The 17,175-nt window shown below is 46.3% G+C and overlaps 1 protein-coding gene across 4 annotated transcripts in view; it reads left to right on the top strand.

Annotated features, from left to right (window-relative positions):
- The window catches only part of COL14A1 (collagen type XIV alpha 1 chain), a 227,420-nt gene that overhangs the window by 120,915 nt on the left and 89,330 nt on the right, over positions 1 to 17,175 (top strand). For all 4 annotated transcript variants that reach the window (XM_018058141.1, XM_018058140.1, XM_018058142.1 and 1 more), the window contains exons 25-31: positions 4,074 to 4,130; positions 9,900 to 10,039; positions 11,439 to 11,562; positions 11,762 to 11,905; positions 13,002 to 13,166; positions 13,746 to 13,784; positions 13,924 to 14,062. In XM_018058141.1, the coding sequence (XP_017913630.1) occupies positions 4,074 to 4,130; positions 9,900 to 10,039; positions 11,439 to 11,562; positions 11,762 to 11,905; positions 13,002 to 13,166; positions 13,746 to 13,784; positions 13,924 to 14,062 (808 nt within the window). The remainder of the gene's footprint in view (positions 1 to 4,073; positions 4,131 to 9,899; positions 10,040 to 11,438; positions 11,563 to 11,761; positions 11,906 to 13,001; positions 13,167 to 13,745; positions 13,785 to 13,923; positions 14,063 to 17,175) is intronic.

Below are 17,175 nucleotides of genomic sequence, written 5' to 3'. Positions count from 1 at the left end.
GCCGTAGGCAGGCAAAGTGCTTGAAACAATGGCCCCTATTGTGAGGCTTCCATCAGGAACATCTGTGGGGCCTGGAGTGTGAGATGAAGTGTAAGAGCTGGGTCCTGACACTGGAACAATGGCCCAGCACTCCAGCCTCGGGGGTGGGAGTGGGGCCAGGACGTGCCAGCTGGCCGACCCGGCCTTGCCTCCTCAAGAGGCTCTGACGCTTTTTCCAAATTGGCAGGGGATCTGACGCATGCAAGGGAAAGGCAGAGTCTAAAAGGGAAACAGAGCACTTTCTACGTACTCTACATGGCAAGGAAGGTGGCAACTGCCTGGTACCCTTTTAATCAAAGATTCCTGACCTAGAGGCCATAAGCATTGAAGTGGTTTGATTGGTACTGAATTCTGGGAGATACTGGTGTGTCCCCAGCTCAGTGTCTTGACCTTAAACTTGCAGTCCTCAAGGACTGGTGTCCGAATAGGTGGCCGACGATCGGCTTTCTTGAAAGCCCCTCTCTCACGTGTCTGGCGTTTAGAAAGTTCCGCTACCCAGCTGTATAGGTCTTTCAGTTTCTCTGTACACACACAAAAAATCACCATCAATATACAATCTTCAAACACAGACGGTGAAAGTGTAGCTAGTGGAATCATCTGCTTTCCAACACAAGGACTTTATTTCATAACACTGGAAGTCAAAGTTTTACATCACGTGTATTTTTGAGGTATGCTCTGCACTCCTTAAGATTCACCCCAAGTGTACAAGTCAGTGGTTTCTGGCACATTTCGAGAGCTCTGCAGCCTTTGCTGCAGCTCAGTGTTGGGACGTTCCCACCGCCTGGAGATCCGTCAGGCTCGTCCGCAGCGAGCCCTCCTCCCACAGTCGGCTCCAGGCAGCCTGCATTCTGTTCTTACACATTTGTCTCTTCCAGACATTGCGTAAAAATGGAAGTATGCAACAGGTAGTCTTTTGCGTCTGGTGTCTTTCACTCAGCGTGTGTTTTTGAGTTTTATCCACGCTGGAGAATGTAGCAGTCTCTTCTTGCGTTTTGTTGCTCCTTAGAGTTTGGGTTTGGGCAGAGGATTATGTAATTTTGAAATTATTAGGCGCCTGTTAGGGCCTCAGATTTAAAGTCTAACAAGCTTGTTTGGGGTCCTTTTTTCCATTGTTGCCTTAGGCAGTTTAACGTCTCTGAGCTGCTGTTTGCTTACAATAAAATTAAATACCTTCTTTCTTCGCTTAGTTTGGTGGTGGTAAAGATCCACTGGAAAGACCCGCTGAGGACTTTGCAACTGCATTTTATTTTATTGAACAAATATTTTTGGTATCGCTCTTCTTCCCTTTAAATAAAAAATCCTTAGGCCACACCGTGTGGTGTGCAGGGCCTGAGCTCCCCACCAAGGGGTGGGCTTGCGCCCTGCAGTGAGTCGGGGTCCTGACTCCGGGCCATCAGGGAAGTCCCTCTCGCTGTCTTCCTGAAAGTCAGAAACCACGGCCATGCGGTTAGAGCTCCCGTCACACATGTTTTCTCTGGGCCATTTTTTTTTTTTTTAAGTTTTAAAGTATTCTCGAGAGTTCGAAAGCTCTGACAACACAGGGCTCACATATCCTCAGGCGGCTAAACATATGGAAATCTAGTAACTTCCGCGTCTTTGGACGGTGTACACGCTCTGAAGTTTGTTATTCCTCAATGTTTAGGCAGAGTTCTTTGCTCCCATTCATTACGTGCCTGACCTCTAGAAATATTTGAGTTTGGGGCCCCTGGTCTAGTTCAGCTTCCCTTAACCCTAACCTCACCACTGTTAACGACCCGTCCAGGATTCACTTGGAAAGCTCTGCTTGATGTAAACGTTTTCCTTCTGTGGGGACATCTGCCATCCGCAGAGCTTCTACCCAGTGGCCCCAGCTCAACCTCCGAGAGCAAATGCAGACCGAGACTGTTCCCTCTTCTGGGACAGCTTCTCCCAGACTCGAGGACGGGGACCACCTGTGTGCCCGCAGAGGATATAAGCGCTCTCGCCAGTTCACTGCGGTTCTTCTTACCGAGAGGTTCTTGGGCCAGATGTTCTGACCAAACAGATTAATCTGGCTGCCACAGGCACTCGTGGATTTGGTTCTCAAATTTATTGACTGAACTTGCGATTTATCTCAGCTTTTCACATTGAAGAAAATGCACAATTATAAAAACAACCAGCTGCTTCCACAGATTTTAGGCTTTAGAAATATTTTATAGTGCTTTCAAACATGTTTTGCAATCCTAGTTTTAATACTACAATGTCTCAAATGTTTTTACTTGTGAAAATCTTTAGTTGCCAAAAAATTGCCTCTTAAATATCAAAGTGGTTTCCTCTGTCTCTCATAACGCAGCAGAAGGCACGAGTGTGTTGCCTCCTTCCTTCCTCTGCCCTCCTGCTCTTGTTCTGTCTTTCTTCTGTATTTTGGCCATGCTGTGTGGCACATGATACGGTTTCCTGACCGGGGATCAAACCTGGGCCTCTTCAGTGAAAGCGTCGAATCCTACCCACCAGGCCACCAGAGAATGCCCCCCTTTTCTCATTTTTTCTTCCCCCCCAAACTCATTTATATCAGCTTGATCTCCTCCAAGAAATTCTGCCTGTTGGATGTAGTTATGTGTGTGTGTATTAGATATATTACTGCATAGATATATATAGATAAACCTGTATTAATCAGTTAAATAGAATTTTTTGTTTCACAAATGGGATCATACCATTGTATTCTGTTTCATTTCATATAATAACTAATCTGAAACATTTTTATGTATCAGTAATACAGTTACCTCATCCCTTTAAAGGTTGAATTGCTTTACACAAATAATGTCAGTTTATTGGTTCCTGGAATTGGAAGAGACCTTAACATTCATCTCCTCCAACCTTCCTGCCAGTGAAGGTGCCCCCTTACAGCATTCACAGCGAACAGCCTGCCTGAGCTCAAATCCTTCCAGCTGTTTGGCGCTTACTGTCTCCAGAGGCTAAACATCCCCCTGATCAGTTGAGAGTTTTCCCTTGTATTATACTGGGGTAGGAGAAGGCAATGGCACCCCACTCCAGTACTCTTGCCTGGAAGATCCCATGGGCAGAGGAGTCTGGTAGGCTGCAGTCCACAGGGTCACTAAGAGTCGGACACAACTGAGCGACTTCACTTCCACTCTTCACTTTCATAAATTGGAAAAGGAAATGGCACCCCACTCCAGTGTTCTTGCCTGGAGAATCCCAGGGACGGTGGAGCCTGGTGGGCTGCCGTCTACGGGCTTGCACAGAGTCGGACGTGACTGAAGTGGCTTAGCAGCAGCAGCAGCATTCTGGGATAAGAAAGATAATATTCTCAAGTTTTCTTTAGTGTCAAATAAGAATTTTTTAAAAAAGAATATGCAAAAAATAACATTAGGATGTTTACTCCACTTAACGATGCCGTAGCTTCCTGGTGCCCTGCCATGTGAATTGGTAGGAAAGTCACAGCTCTTATGTGACTGTGTCCATGGCCTTTAACCTAACCGCACCTCTGCGCTTGACACGTTTCTCAGCCCTCCTCACCCGGGTTACACTGATCAGGACGCGCTGCAGCCTCCCAGGGTCCTGCTGTCTGGTTCTCAGAGCTGAGTTTCCCAGGCGCGGTCTGACCACGGCCGAGGGTGAATCGGCTCTTGGGGCCCATGTCCTGAGAATGCAGGGTGAACAGGGAGGAGGTGCTCTTGGACGTGGATTGATGGTCCGTCCTCAGGCGGAAGGGAGCTGCTCTGTGGGTGAAAGCAGCAGAGGCTCGTCTGGAATAGGCTGGAGGGCCCCGCCTCAAAGCAGCGCTGAAACCACTTTGAACTGACGGTTTGACTGCGCCGACTCCCGCTGGGTGAACTGGACTGTGGCAAAATGGCATTTCAAGCCTTCGGTCTGCGGTGGAGGAGATGGTTGGAACCAGCTTTCATGGGCTGTGGCTGATCTACAGCGGGCCCTAAATCCACTAAGTTCTAAAAGAAAACAGCTGTCAGAATCATTGACTCCCCTGAAGAGTTATGACTCCATGACCTCCCTCTCTTCACAGATGAGACGGTTAACTGATGTTCTCTGCTTTTCAGAATCGCTTCCTACTCAGCCACCGACGTTCCCTCCAACCATCCCACCAGCAAAAGAAGGTAAAAAAACATGATGTGATCATGATGTGATTTTAGGTTTTGGATTTCTGTTGGATTTGTTTGTTTCTTCATTTAAAAACCAAGATATTAATAAAAGATAGTTTCGCCTTAATACAAGTGCTTATATCAGACCCTTAGGGGGAACAGATTTGCAATGAGTAGCAAGTAAGACATAGCAATCTAATGTGCAGTGTAAAGAATGTAGGCAACAGTATTGTGCTGTAATTATGTGCTGAGACAGAGGTGCTAAATATCACTACGTCAACCAAAGTACAATATATAAATGTAAATAAACATACATTATACATAGTGTAAATTATATATAAACAAATGTAAATTATAAATATGAATCTAATTAACATATTGTGCACTTTAAATCTTTGCAATGTCATATGTCAAATATACTCAATAAAAAGCCATCTGAAAGTAGAATCTGCACACACAAAGCAGATTTTCAAACAGAATTTTCATAGCTATTTCATTGAAAATATCATAGTGGTACACGTTTGCCAAGGAAGAGTAGTTGTGTAGCCTGGGGGTGTAGGTTATAATTGTGTAGGTTATGATTGTGTAGCTGTGTGGGTTGTGATTGTGTAGCTGTGTGGGTTGTGATTGTGTAGCTGTGTGGGTTGTGGTTGTGTAGCTGTGCGGGTTGTGATTGTGTAGCTGTGCGGGTTGTGATTGTGTAGCTGTGTAGGTTGTGATTGTGTAGCTGTGAAGGTTGTGATTGTGTAGCTGTGTAGTTTGATTGTGTAGCTGTATAGGGTAGGTTGTGATTGTGTAGCTGTGTGGGTTGTGGTTGTGTAGCTGTGCAGGTTGTGATTGTGTAGCTCTGTGGGTTATGATTGTGTAGCTGTGTGCGTTGTGATTGTGTAGCTGTGCAGGTTGTGATTGTGTAGCTCTGTAGGTTGTGATTGTGTAGCTGTGTGCGTTGTGATTGTGTAGCTGTGCAGGTTGTGATTGTATAGCTGTGTTGGTTGTGATTGTGTAGCTGTGTAGGTTATGATTGTGTAGCTGTGTGGGTTGTGATTGTGTAGCTGTGTGGGTTATGATTGTGTAGCTATGTGGGTTGTGATTGTGTAGTTGTGTGGGTTGTGATTGTGTAGCTGTGTAGGTTGTGATTGTGTAGTTGTGCGGGTTGTGATTGTGTAGCTGTGTGCGTTGTGATTGTGTAGTTGTGCGGGTTGTGATTGGGTTGTGATTGTGTAGCTGTGTGGGTTGTGATTGTGTAGCTGTGTGGGTTGTGATTGTGTAGTTGTGTGGGTTGTGATTGTGTAGCTGTGTGGGTTGTGATTGTGTAGTTGTGCGGGTTGTGATTGTGTAGCTCTGTAGGTTGTGATTGTATAGCTGTGTTGGTTGTGATTGTGTAGCTGTGTGCGTTGTGATTGTGTAGCTGTGTAGGTTGTGACTCTGTAGACCGGGGTCGCAGTGTTCCAGCTCACTGCAGAAATGCTGCTCCCGGTTGTGTTTCTCTGTCTTCATCACAAGTTTGTCTTCACCTCTTACCGAAGCCGTTACGGTAACTTTCTGAAAACTTCCAGACGTAGTAGTGATGGTTATATTTTTATCCCATTAATGAACATTAATTAGCCCTGCTATTCATTCTCAACGCACTTACACCAAGTACTTGGGGTACCGTAACAATCTGTGATTGCTTCCCTCTGCTTATTTTCAGTATTGCAGGAGAAATAGCTGTTTACCTAGGTAATTACCAGCCAAGGAAATGAGCTAGTGTAGATTATACCATAGTGGCCCAGAACTGAGAACAGTTAAGGCTGCCACAATTTAATTACTTGTGAAGGAGGAGGAATTTGATTTACCTTTTCCTGTAGTTGAATTCTAATCTCTGAGCTGGGGAGACCCCCTGCAGAAGGAAATAGCAACCCCGCTCCAGTATTCTTTCCTGGAAAATCCTGTGGTCAGAGGAGCCTGGCAGGATATAGTCCATGGGGTTGCAAGAGTCGGACACCACCACCCATGGTATTGTGGTCGGAAAAGGTGCTTGATATGATTTCAATTTTCTTAAATTTACCAAGGCTTGATTTATGACCCAAGACATGAGCTATGCTGAAGGATGTTCCACATGCACTAGAAAGGAGACTGTTCTGCTGCTTTTGGGTGGAATGTCCTGTAAACATCAGTTGAGTCCGTCTGGTCGAATGTATCGTTTAGGTTTGGCTTCCTTACCAACTTTCTGTCTGGGTGATCTGCCCGCCAGTGTCAGTGGAGTGTTAAGTCCCGTGATTACTGTGTCACTGTTGATTTCCCCTTTTGTGGCTGTTAGCGTTTGCCTTGTGCATTGAGCTGCTCCTGTGCTGGGCGCACGGATGTCTGCAACTGTGACGTCCCCATCTTGGGTGGATTCTTTGAGAATCACGTAGTGCTCTTCCTCAGCTCTTGTAATGGTCCTTATTTTTAAGTCTGTTTTGTCGGATATGAGTGTTGCTACTCCAGCTTCCTTTGGATTTTCATTTGCGTGGATTGATTTGCATTTTGAAGAGTGAGTTTTACAGGTAAATAACGGAGAGACGAACACTTGACATCATGGGGTGATCTAAGCGCATAATGTGTTTGGGGAACCATAAGTGCTTCAGCGTGAGCCACAGAAAACAGTGAAGGTAGTGTTATGAGAGGGTGAGTGTGCCTGAGCAAGGAGGCTGGGCTTGAAGGGAGGGTGACCTGCAGAAATCTGTTCGAGAAAGATAACCTTGGTGAGATGGGGAGGAGGGAGAAGGAAGGTGGATCGCGTAGTTGGAATGCTGTTTCAGAAGACTTCCTCCATTCACCGTGCGTTTCCATAATTCTGTGTATTCGGCTGTGCTGGGACTTCCCTGCCGTGTGGGCTTTTCCCTGGTTGTGGGAAGTGGGCTCTGCTTGCTAGCTGCGGTGTGGGGGCTTCTCTTGCTGTGAGCGCTGGCTCTAGGCCCTGGGGCCTCTGCTGCTGTGGTCTGAACGCAGGCCCAGTTGTGGTGCACGGGCTTGCTTGCTCCCTGGCAAGTGGGCGCTTCCCGGCCCAGGGACTGAACGCATGCCTCCTGCATTAGCAGATGGGTTCTTGATCGCTGCGTCACCAGGGACCCCCTGTCCCGCATTTTAAAACAGCTATTACAGACCAGAGTTACAATGGAAAATGATTGTCCTCACCTCACAAAGGTTTAGCAGACGTTTGGTTCATGTCAAAAGATCCATGATATTTGGTCCTGTCCAGAGTCATTTGGCATGGACCAAATATGCTCATGGACATTTTGGATAGGACCAAATTTCAAGAACTGTTGGTGTAGACTAAATGTCTTATTGATGTTCTGGACAAGACCAAATATCCTGCAAAGACAGGAGCGTAGTCAGAGGTGTCTGATGCTGGAGAGTGTAAGGGTCAAGGAAACAAAGAGGTAATAAGAAACTTTACAAAAATAAAACTCAACATCCTTCCTCGCACACCACGCAGACTCTTCAGTGATCAGCCTACACTGTGGCATCGTTTCCCACACTATCAGTTAGCAGCAAAGTCGCGTAACTTCAGGTCCCCGTGCGTGCCTTACGCCCTCCTGCGTCTTCTCGTGTTTTTGCTCTACGGGGATTGTCGAGGCTGTGGTCTTTCCAGCGGTCACGTATGGGTGTGAGAGTTGGACTCTAAAGAAAGCTGAGCGCCAAAGAATTGATGCTTTTGAACTGCGGTGTTGGAGAAGACTCTTGAGAAACCCTTGGACTTCAAGGAGATTCAACCAGTCCATCCTAAAGGAAATCAGTCCTGATTTCATTGGAAGGACTGATACTAAAGCTGAAACTCCAATACTTTGGCCACCTGGTGTAAAAAGCTGACTCATTGGAAAAGACCCTGATGCTAGGAAAGAGGGAAGGCAGGAGGAGAAGGGGGCGACAGAGGATGAGATGGCTGGATGGCATCACTGACTCGATGGACGTGAGTCTGAGTGAGCTCTGGGAGTTGGTGATGGACAGGGAGGCCTGGCGGGCTGCAGATCATGGGGTCGCAAAGACTGAGTGACTGAACTGACTGACTGACTACTTGGGATTCCAGACTCTTCCTTCTTCCATCTTCATCTCTAGCTTTTTCTAGTTTAACTGTCTATGTTGATTTTCACTATTGGAGCTGAAAACAGATCCAAACTGATGAGTTTATTAGACAGTTCTGATACAGACATTACAGGATTCCCTGAGGTCAGAATATTTTTATTTATAGCAGAATATGAGTATCCTTTGGTCAATATTCATGAATGCTCATGGGAAACACATGATTTGGAAGGGTCATGAGAGTGAGGATTGCTAACGTAGCAACACTGTTCTTGGGTTAGTAGTTTTCATCATGATGGTTTTAGACAATGGGATTTTCGCAACTTGAACATGTTATTCATTTTAGGTTCTATTTGCCCTGAGTGTATTTAATTTAAAAACCTATAAGTGTTTATTATTCAGGTGATACTGAGTATTTATAAACATCCATTTTAAGAAATAGAGAAGAGTACAAAGAAGAAAATTAAAAGCACGATTTCATATCCCAGAGAGAGTTCCTTTATGCATTTTGATGTATTTTCTTTTTCGTTTGTTTTATTAAGCGCAGTTTTCAATTTGAGTGTATTTTCAGATAGATTTTGCTCTCATTTTGAAGGTAAAACCTAATCTGGGTTTCCTCTTTCCTAGCAAACAATGCCAGGTTTTCTTTTATATGCTTGTAATGAGCGGATCTTGTGATCCCTTTCGGCTTTAAATTCAAACCATAAATATGTAAAATTTTGTAAATTGTGGAGCTCAGGAGAACAGCCTCACCAAATCCTTATTGTCCCTGGAGTACTAACTCACTTGGAGATGGTTTATTTTACCATTTAAGTTGTAGTTAGCTTTAAGGGACTGTAGTTGTAGTTAATACAATAAAAATCAAGCCGTTTTTTTCCTAAAGAAAAGCAAAATGTTCATTATCTTGCAGAACATTTGTGTGCCAATGGCCCAAGATTAAAAGATTCAGATTATTAAAGATTAAATTGTTTGTTTCATCGCAAAACAGAGTCAACCACCATGATCTGTGTTAATCAAGGGGAAAAGAAGCAGAGATAATCCGAAACAGGACGCAACACAAGACTTAGAAAATGCTTTCAGTGGAATGGGTTTCTGCTAATCTGGTTTTTGCATGTTTGTCAGGATTGATGTCAGTGTTACTATTGACGAAAGTTTTCCTGAGCTAGCAGTAGTATACATTTCTTGACATCAGGGGGTGTCCAAAGGGCACAGAATTTTTAAGCAAGGCTGAAATTGAAGTTTGCTTATGGCTGCAGTCCAAACGCATATCAGGTTTTAGGTTAATCTGCTTTCACTGCGAGGCACGCCTTCCTCTTGGAAGCTAAATCCTTCTCAGGCTATTAACTTGATAAGCAGAGGGCAGGGTGCAGACTGAGAGCCTGGGCTGCCCTTGAATCAGCAGGCGCTGGGGGGTTTGCTGATGCCTCTGTCACTAAATCAGTTTAGTTCCACATTTTTCCATTCTCTCATTTCTATTCTTTGAGGCTGAAATTGACGTTTTTATTTTTCTCTTTAATTCTGCATGTTTGATAGAAGCTTCCTTAGTCATGAGCAGGATACTTGAGTATAGGAGAACAGTGATGATCAGAAAACCTAGTGAGCAAGAGTTTGGAATAGGCTGTACACCTTTCCTTCTGGAAGGCGCTCTAGTCACCAGAGGGAGACCATTATTTGCGTTGTTAGCTTGATGATGACTGTTTTCCCCTTTTCTGTGATTCACTATTCATTCTTGGTCTCCAGTGTGTAAAGCTGCCAAAGCTGACCTGGTGTTTATGGTGGATGGATCCTGGAGTATTGGTGATGAAAATTTCAATAAGATCATTAACTTCCTGTACAGCACTGTCGGAGCCCTGAACAAGATCGGTGCCGATGGAACCCAAGTAAGGCAGACAGATCGGTCATTAACTCATCCGATGCATTAAATAATTATTCCAGGCTATTACTACGGCAGCTTGTTGGGGAATGTGGGTAAAGAACTATACTGATTTTATCCAAGTCTAAATGAGAGACTGGACAGGTCTGAGTATCAAATCAGCTCACTGGCGCCTGACGGAGCTGGGCACGATGCTCATCCTTCAAAGCGAGTGAGCTCCGCAAACCGAGACCCGTTAGACGGCATGTCCGCGTGTGTGTCTCCTGTACGCTGGGAGAAAGCAGATGCGAGTCTCTGCTCAGGAGCATCCGGCACTCTCCTCGCCCTCGATGACTTTAAATCCTGAAGGACAGAGGTCATGGCCACCGATGGCTGTAGAACAAGCAGAGCCGAGAAGCCTCATTCATTCCTTTGAGAATAATAATATTCATTTGTTGAGGGCTTATTCGGTTAGCCCTGTCATCATGGGTGTGACAGACTCTCCCTGATTTCATGGAGCTCACACCCTTCACGGCGGGAAGTGGAGGAGGGTGAGATCCAGACACACATCAGCAAACACACATGTTCACAAGGTCGGGACATGCGCTTGTGAACTGAGGTTTACACTTACTGGTTTATTTTAAATTGAGAAATCAACAAAGGCTTCTTTGAGGAGGTGGCTTCCGAACCGAGGTGTGAGCAACTGATCCCTTTTCCCGACCCAGGGATCAAACCCGGGTTTCCCCCACTGCAGGCAGATTCTTTCTCGTCTGAGCCATCAGGGATCCCAAGAACACTGGAGTGGGTTGCCATGCCCTCCTCCAGGGGATCCTCCCGACCCAGGGATCGAACCCCGGTCTCCCCCACTATCTCCTGCATTGACAGGGAGGCTCTTTATCACTAGCACCACCTGGGAAGCGTTTATATCATAGTGATTAAGAACAGATTTTGAAGTCGAATTACCTGACGTCAACTGTTGGTTCTGCCAGTGGCCACTCCAGTAATCTTGGATAAGTTACTTGACTTTTCCTCAGTTTCTCGATCTGGAAAAAGGTAGAATAGTAGCAATTATTTCATAAGCTTGTTTCCTAAAGAAATCCTTGTAAAGAATGAACTTCGATTCTCTGAACTTTGTCAGGGTAGAAGACCTCGGCTGCCATTTTTCCGCCTGTGAAGTGAGACGGCAGAAGGCCTTCATGCTTTAGGGAAAGATTTTTAATCTACTTCCTGAAAGCACTCAGAGAAAAAAAATGCTCGTTAATGTATCCTCAGATTTGGTTTGTAGCTTGTGTGAAATTTTAAACCAAAGACACTGTGGACTGGGCTGAAGAAGCTAAGACTATAATGGTAGCCATGTTCTGGTGTATGCTGTCTGGCCCAGGGGAAGGCTGGATAGACGTGAAAGTAAACACACCTTCTCTCTTCAGGTTGCCATGGTTCAGTTCACTGATGACCCCAGGACAGAGTTTAAACTAAACTCTTACAAAACCAAAGAGACTCTTCTTGATGCAATTAAGCATATCTCATACAAAGGGGGAAATACAAAAACAGGTAAGACCCCCAAAAGCCCAGCTAAAACCCAAAGTAATTAATTGTTACTAATTATTTAAATGATTTTTTTGAAGCGTACTAATACAGATTTTTTAAAAAGACTTTTCACTGATGAAAGAACTTTGTTGCTTCTCTTCCATGTCCAGCAACACAAAAGTGGAAGGGAATGAAACTGAACAGTTGCCTTGCTTTGTTTCAGGAAAAGCGATTAAGCATGTCCGAGATAGCTTGTTTACTGCAGAGTCAGGGACCAGAAGAGGCATCCCCAAGGTCATCGTGGTGATAACTGATGGAAGGTCACAAGATGATGTGAACAAAATCGCCAGAGAGATGCAATCAGACGGTAAGCTTTACGCAGATGAGTGATAGTAGCTACCACGGTTTCCTCGGTGGCCGAGTGGTAAAGAATCCGCGTGCCCATCCAAAGATCTGGTTCCCCTGGAGGAGGAAATGCAAACCACGTCAGTACTCCTTGCCTGGGGGGATATCTCCTGGACTGAGGAGCCTGGCGGGCTGCAGTCCACGGGGCCGCAAAAAGGTCGACACCACTTAGGACTCAACAACAGCAGCAGCAGCGGCACCGATAACACTGCCGGCCTTGCTGTGTTCTGAGTGTGCGCTTACAGGCTACATCAGCGTGACTGCATGTTTCTATGTCTGGACGACGTGACTTTAAAAATACTTTCCAAGTTGCAAGTCTGTTATCTTGCTGTATCTTCTCTAAGACATTTGTTACATACAGGATGCTCTGTTATGAGAAGCTCCATCAATTAAGTGCAGTGCAGGGCTTGACGGGCAGTCTAGGGGTTACGGCTCTACGCTTCCACCGCAGGAACACAGGTTCCATTCTGGCCGCAGACACGGCCGAAAAAAGAAAGAAAATTAAGTGCCCTGCTATGGAAAGAACCAGGGCAGGGAACCCGGTCACAGAGACCGTTCAGCCTCAGCTTTCTCATCTGTCCGATGGAGAACACAGAATGAAGATTACACCGCGCAAGACCAACATGGCACGGACTAGCCTAATACGAACTTGTCGAGCACTGAACTGTGACCCACCTCGGGCTTCTTAGCCTGTTAATGTCCCAGTTTCTACTTCTGAAAAAAAAAAAAAAATGAGATTAAGTTTCTATTTCAGCTGCGCCTCATCCCATAAATACAAAAATCTTTATTAATAATATGCAAACAGCGATGTTACTCAAATAGTAACTATTTTTTCTCAAGCACTAGCTCTTTTAAGCCTCTCTAAAATGGAAAATCTCTCCGGGGAATGATGGGTTAATTATTGTATGGCGAATTATGTACAAGCAGATTTCTGATGAACTGTGAAGGGCGGATTATCCACCCCCACTGGGTCTCCTAAATAAACACATTTTAAACATGCGGACGTGTCTTGCAATGCAATTTAAACTAATCAGAAGTCTGTTTCCCTGTCCCCACAGGCTACAGCATCTTTGCGGTTGGCGTGGCTGATGCGGATTACTCGGAGCTGGTCAGCATCGGCAGCAAGCCCAGCGCCCGGCACGTCTTCTTTGTGGATGACTTCGACGCCTTTAAGAAAATTGAAGATGAGTTGATTACTTTTGTCTGCGAAACCGCATCAGCAAGTTAGTTCTTAGGAATTTGCCCTTACGTTGCTTGAAGGCTGAGATATTTATCCTGGTTAAACAATGAGTCCCATCCTGATCTGAAGGGAAAAAAGGACTTGGAGAGCTGTTTGTTATGTAGACATAGTTCTGTGGTTTAGAGCGTATGGAAGTGAACCTCCACTCTCCCAGGTCCAGAGTTTAGGTTGATAAAGACTTTTCTGAAAAGATGAGAATCTGTATTTGAAAGAAACTCTCTTAAACGTCTGTGGCAGACAGTTTTCAAAAATGTGTTAAGTCTGCTCATCAGGGTAACACACTGGGAGGGAGACTTTTCCCAATACATGCTCTCAAGTGACCAGCATCGATCTTAACGGACCCAGGAGATGAGAAGGAAGCTGGGACTTTGGTTTTAACAGGAGAAGTGAGAGTGATTCAGTCTTTAGGAATCCGCAAAAAGCCATAGCCACATCTGCTTTGGATTCCCTCTACACTTGACTTCCATAAAGATGATGTTAGCTTCCTGTTTTCAGGACAAGGGAAGAATATGTTTGGAAAATATCTAAATTAGGGTTCTATCTTCTTTGTTTTGTCTTCCAGCCTGCCCACTGGTGCATAAGGATGGCATTGATCTTGCAGGTATGCACTATCAGGAATTTCCCAAAACAAAGGATATTAATTAACTCCTTTTTGGGGTCCAGATTTTTTAAATCCTTAATAGACTAATTTTGAAATTTAAATTCCTAATGTGCCTATTTATTCCCTCTCTCTTTTTAAGGATTTAAGATGATGGAAATGTTTGGTTTGGTTGAAAAGGAGTTTTCATCAGTGGAAGGGGTCTCTATGGAGCCTGGTACCTTCAATGTGTATCCTTGTTATCAACTGCATAAAGATGCCCTGGTTTCCCAGCCAACCAAGTATGTTGCCATTGCAAGATACTAAAGCCAATTATTGTTTATTGTATCTTACTGTGTAAATGAAATCAACTTGAAATCATAATTTCAAGGATAATTCCCAGCAGGTTTTCCATGGTGGATAGAGCAGATGGTATAGATTTCCTTAAAAACATCAGACTCACATACAAGGCTGGTTGAACCTTCCCATCTGTTGATCTGAGAAAACTATACAGATAGTTAATGCTTGCATAGCATGCCATGTGCCAGTGAAAGTGGTGTCACACAGTCGCATCTGACTCTTTGTGACCCCACGGACGGCAGCCCGCCAGGCTCCCCCGTCCCTGGGATTCTCCAGGCAAGAACACTGGAGTGGGCTGCCCTGTCTTCTCCAGGAGCTATGCACCAGGCATCGTTCTAAATGCTTACATATAGCAGCTCACTCAAACCTCCCAAGAACTGTATGAGATAGAGTCATTCGTTATCTTGATTTTACAAGTAGTGAAACTAAAGCACAAAGAAGCTAAATGCCCTGAGTGAGATCGTGTAGTTTGTTGAGGATCATGCCGGGATTTGTACCCGGCAATCAGGTCCTGGAACCCACACCCTGAACCACTTTACTCACTCTAGAGACATGAATTCAGAGGGTTTTTATCCTTGAGAAGTCACAAGAGCAACTCCGTATGGTTTGTGTAAAGATCACATTATCTAGTCACTGCAAGAAGGAGATGGCAGCCCGCTCCAGGGTTCTTGCCTGGAGAATCCCAGGGATGGGGGAGCCTGGTGGGCTGCCGTCTCTGGGGTCGCCCAGAGTCAGACACGACTGAAGCGACTCAGCAGCGGCAGCCACTGCGCAGCCTGCGACGCGTGGAGGGTTCCTAGGTCCATTCTCAGCGGTCTGCAAACTCCAGACGCACTTGAGTTTCAGTTCAGGTCAGTCGCTCAGTCGTGTCTGACTCTTTGTGACCCCATAGACTGCAGCACGCCAGGCCTCCCTGTCCATCACCAACTCCCAGAGCTTGCTCAAACTCATGTCCGTTGAGCTGGTGATGCCATCCAACCATCTCATCCTCTATTGTCCTCTTCTCCTCCTGCCTTCAATCTTTCCCAGCATCAGGGTCTTTTCCAATGAGTCAGCTCTTCGCATCAGGTGGCCCAAGTATTGGAGCTTTAGCATCAGTTCTTGCAATGAATATTCAGGGTTGATTTCCTTTAGGATTGACTGATTGGGTCTCCTTGCAGTCCAAGGGACTCTCAAGAGTCTTTTCCAACACCACAGTTCAAAAGCATGAATTCTTCTGCGTTCAGCTTTCTTTATAGTCCAACTCTCACATCCAAGGTAGGAATTCCTGGTTTAAGGGGTCATCTCTCAAGACGCCATGTGCTTCTTCACATCCCAAATCAACATCCGACGTCTAACATGGCCTTTCAGCAGCTTTCCTCTTTCCACATTGTCTGCTGCTGCTAAGCCGCTTCAGTCGTGTCCGACTCTGCGACCCCACAGACGGCAGCCCACCCAGCTCCTCCATCCCTGGGACTTGACATTGTCTAGGGATGAATGTCAAATAGACATTGGAAAGCCATTCCTGGAGGCCTGGCCAGAAGTGAGACTTGCCGCTTCTGGAGCTGTCCACCGCTCTGCTGGGTTGTTCCTGCAGTCAGCAGTGTCCCTGTCCTCCTCCCTGCCAACCCCAGCCTTTGGCTCCCAGCTCCCCTCTCACTCCGTGTGTCTCCAGCATCCGACAGAGCTGAGCACAGCCTCCCCCTGGCTTCCTGCTCCTTGAGTTTCTGTTTGCCTTGCAGACCGCCCGTCTCCAGCGCTGGCTCCTCTTCCCTCTCTACGCCTTGATGCTGGGGACCAGCACTTGTGTATGACCTCCTTGCTTTCTGTCTATTCCTATTTCCCAGCGATCTTTTCAGTATCTTAGTGCTGAATGCCGCCTATATCCCGAGGTCTCCTGTTTGTATTTATATATTGCCCCCAATGTTTTTTGGTGACACTGTGCAGTATGTGGGATCCTAGTTCCCCAACCAAGTATTGAACCCACACCCGCTGCAGGGGAAGCTTGAAATCTTAGCTGCCAGACTACCAGGGAAGTCCCTGCTGCTGCTGCTGAGTCGCCTCAGTCGTGTCCGACTCTGTGACCCCATAGACGGCAGCCCACCCTGCTCCCCCGCCCCTGGGATTCTCCAGGCAAGAACACTGGAGTGGGTTGCCATTTCCTTCTCCAATGCGTGAAAGTGAAAAGTGAAAGTGAAGTCGCTCAGTCGTGTCCGACTCTTCGCAACCCCATGGACTGCAGCCCACCAGGCTCCTCTGTCCATGGGATTCTCCAGGCAAGAGTACCGGAGTGGGGTGCCATTGCCCTAGTCCCTACTTCCCCAAATTTAGACCTATATAATCAATTGCTTCCCAGGTGGTGCTAGTGGTAGAGAACCTGCCCACCAGTGCAGGAGATGTGAGAGACGTGGGTTCGATCCCTGGGTGGGGAAGATTCCCTGGAGGAGGGCATGGCAGCCCGCTCCAGTGTTCTTGCCTGGAGAGTCCCATGGACAGAGGAGCCTGGCGGGCTACAGTCCATAGGGTGGTAAAGAGTCAGACACGACTAAAGTGAGTTAGCACGCTTGTATTTACCTACTTGACAACATCCCTGCTCCTCTCTCCAGAGCCAGCCTCACCCGCAACCTTTTCTGTCTCAATGATGAGTACATCTAACGAATTTCTTAGGCAGAGAAGCCAGACTCCTCCCATTCTCTGAGGCCTCACATCCGTCTGCCAAGGAGTCCCCTTGTGTGTGGCTTCTCAGCACCTGTGCTGCCACCACCCGGACGCGAGCCACCATCGCCTGCCTCTTCCCGCCGTCCCTGCGGCAGCCTCCTGTCTCCCTCCTGCTGCCCCGCCTTCCGAGGGTCTCTTCTGCACACAGCAGTCGGGGCGATGGTTTATGAGCGTTTTCGTCAGATCGCGCCACTCCAAAAGCTGCCAGCGATTCCCATTCCCCTTGGAGTGAACGTCAGCGCTCTTGAGTGGCCGAAGGGCGACGTTATCTGGAGAGCTGTCACCTCTGCGACTTCACCTCTTGTCTCTTAGTCTTTGCTCAAAAAGCACCAAACACAGCCCACTTTAGTATCTTTGC

The sequence above is a fragment of the Capra hircus genome, chromosome 14 (genome assembly GCF_001704415.2).
Source record: "Capra hircus breed San Clemente chromosome 14, ASM170441v1, whole genome shotgun sequence".
Taxonomy (NCBI): Eukaryota; Metazoa; Chordata; class Mammalia; order Artiodactyla; family Bovidae; genus Capra; species Capra hircus.
The sequence above is the reverse complement of the archived record's forward strand: the minus strand, read 5'-3'. Positions and strand labels throughout refer to the sequence as shown.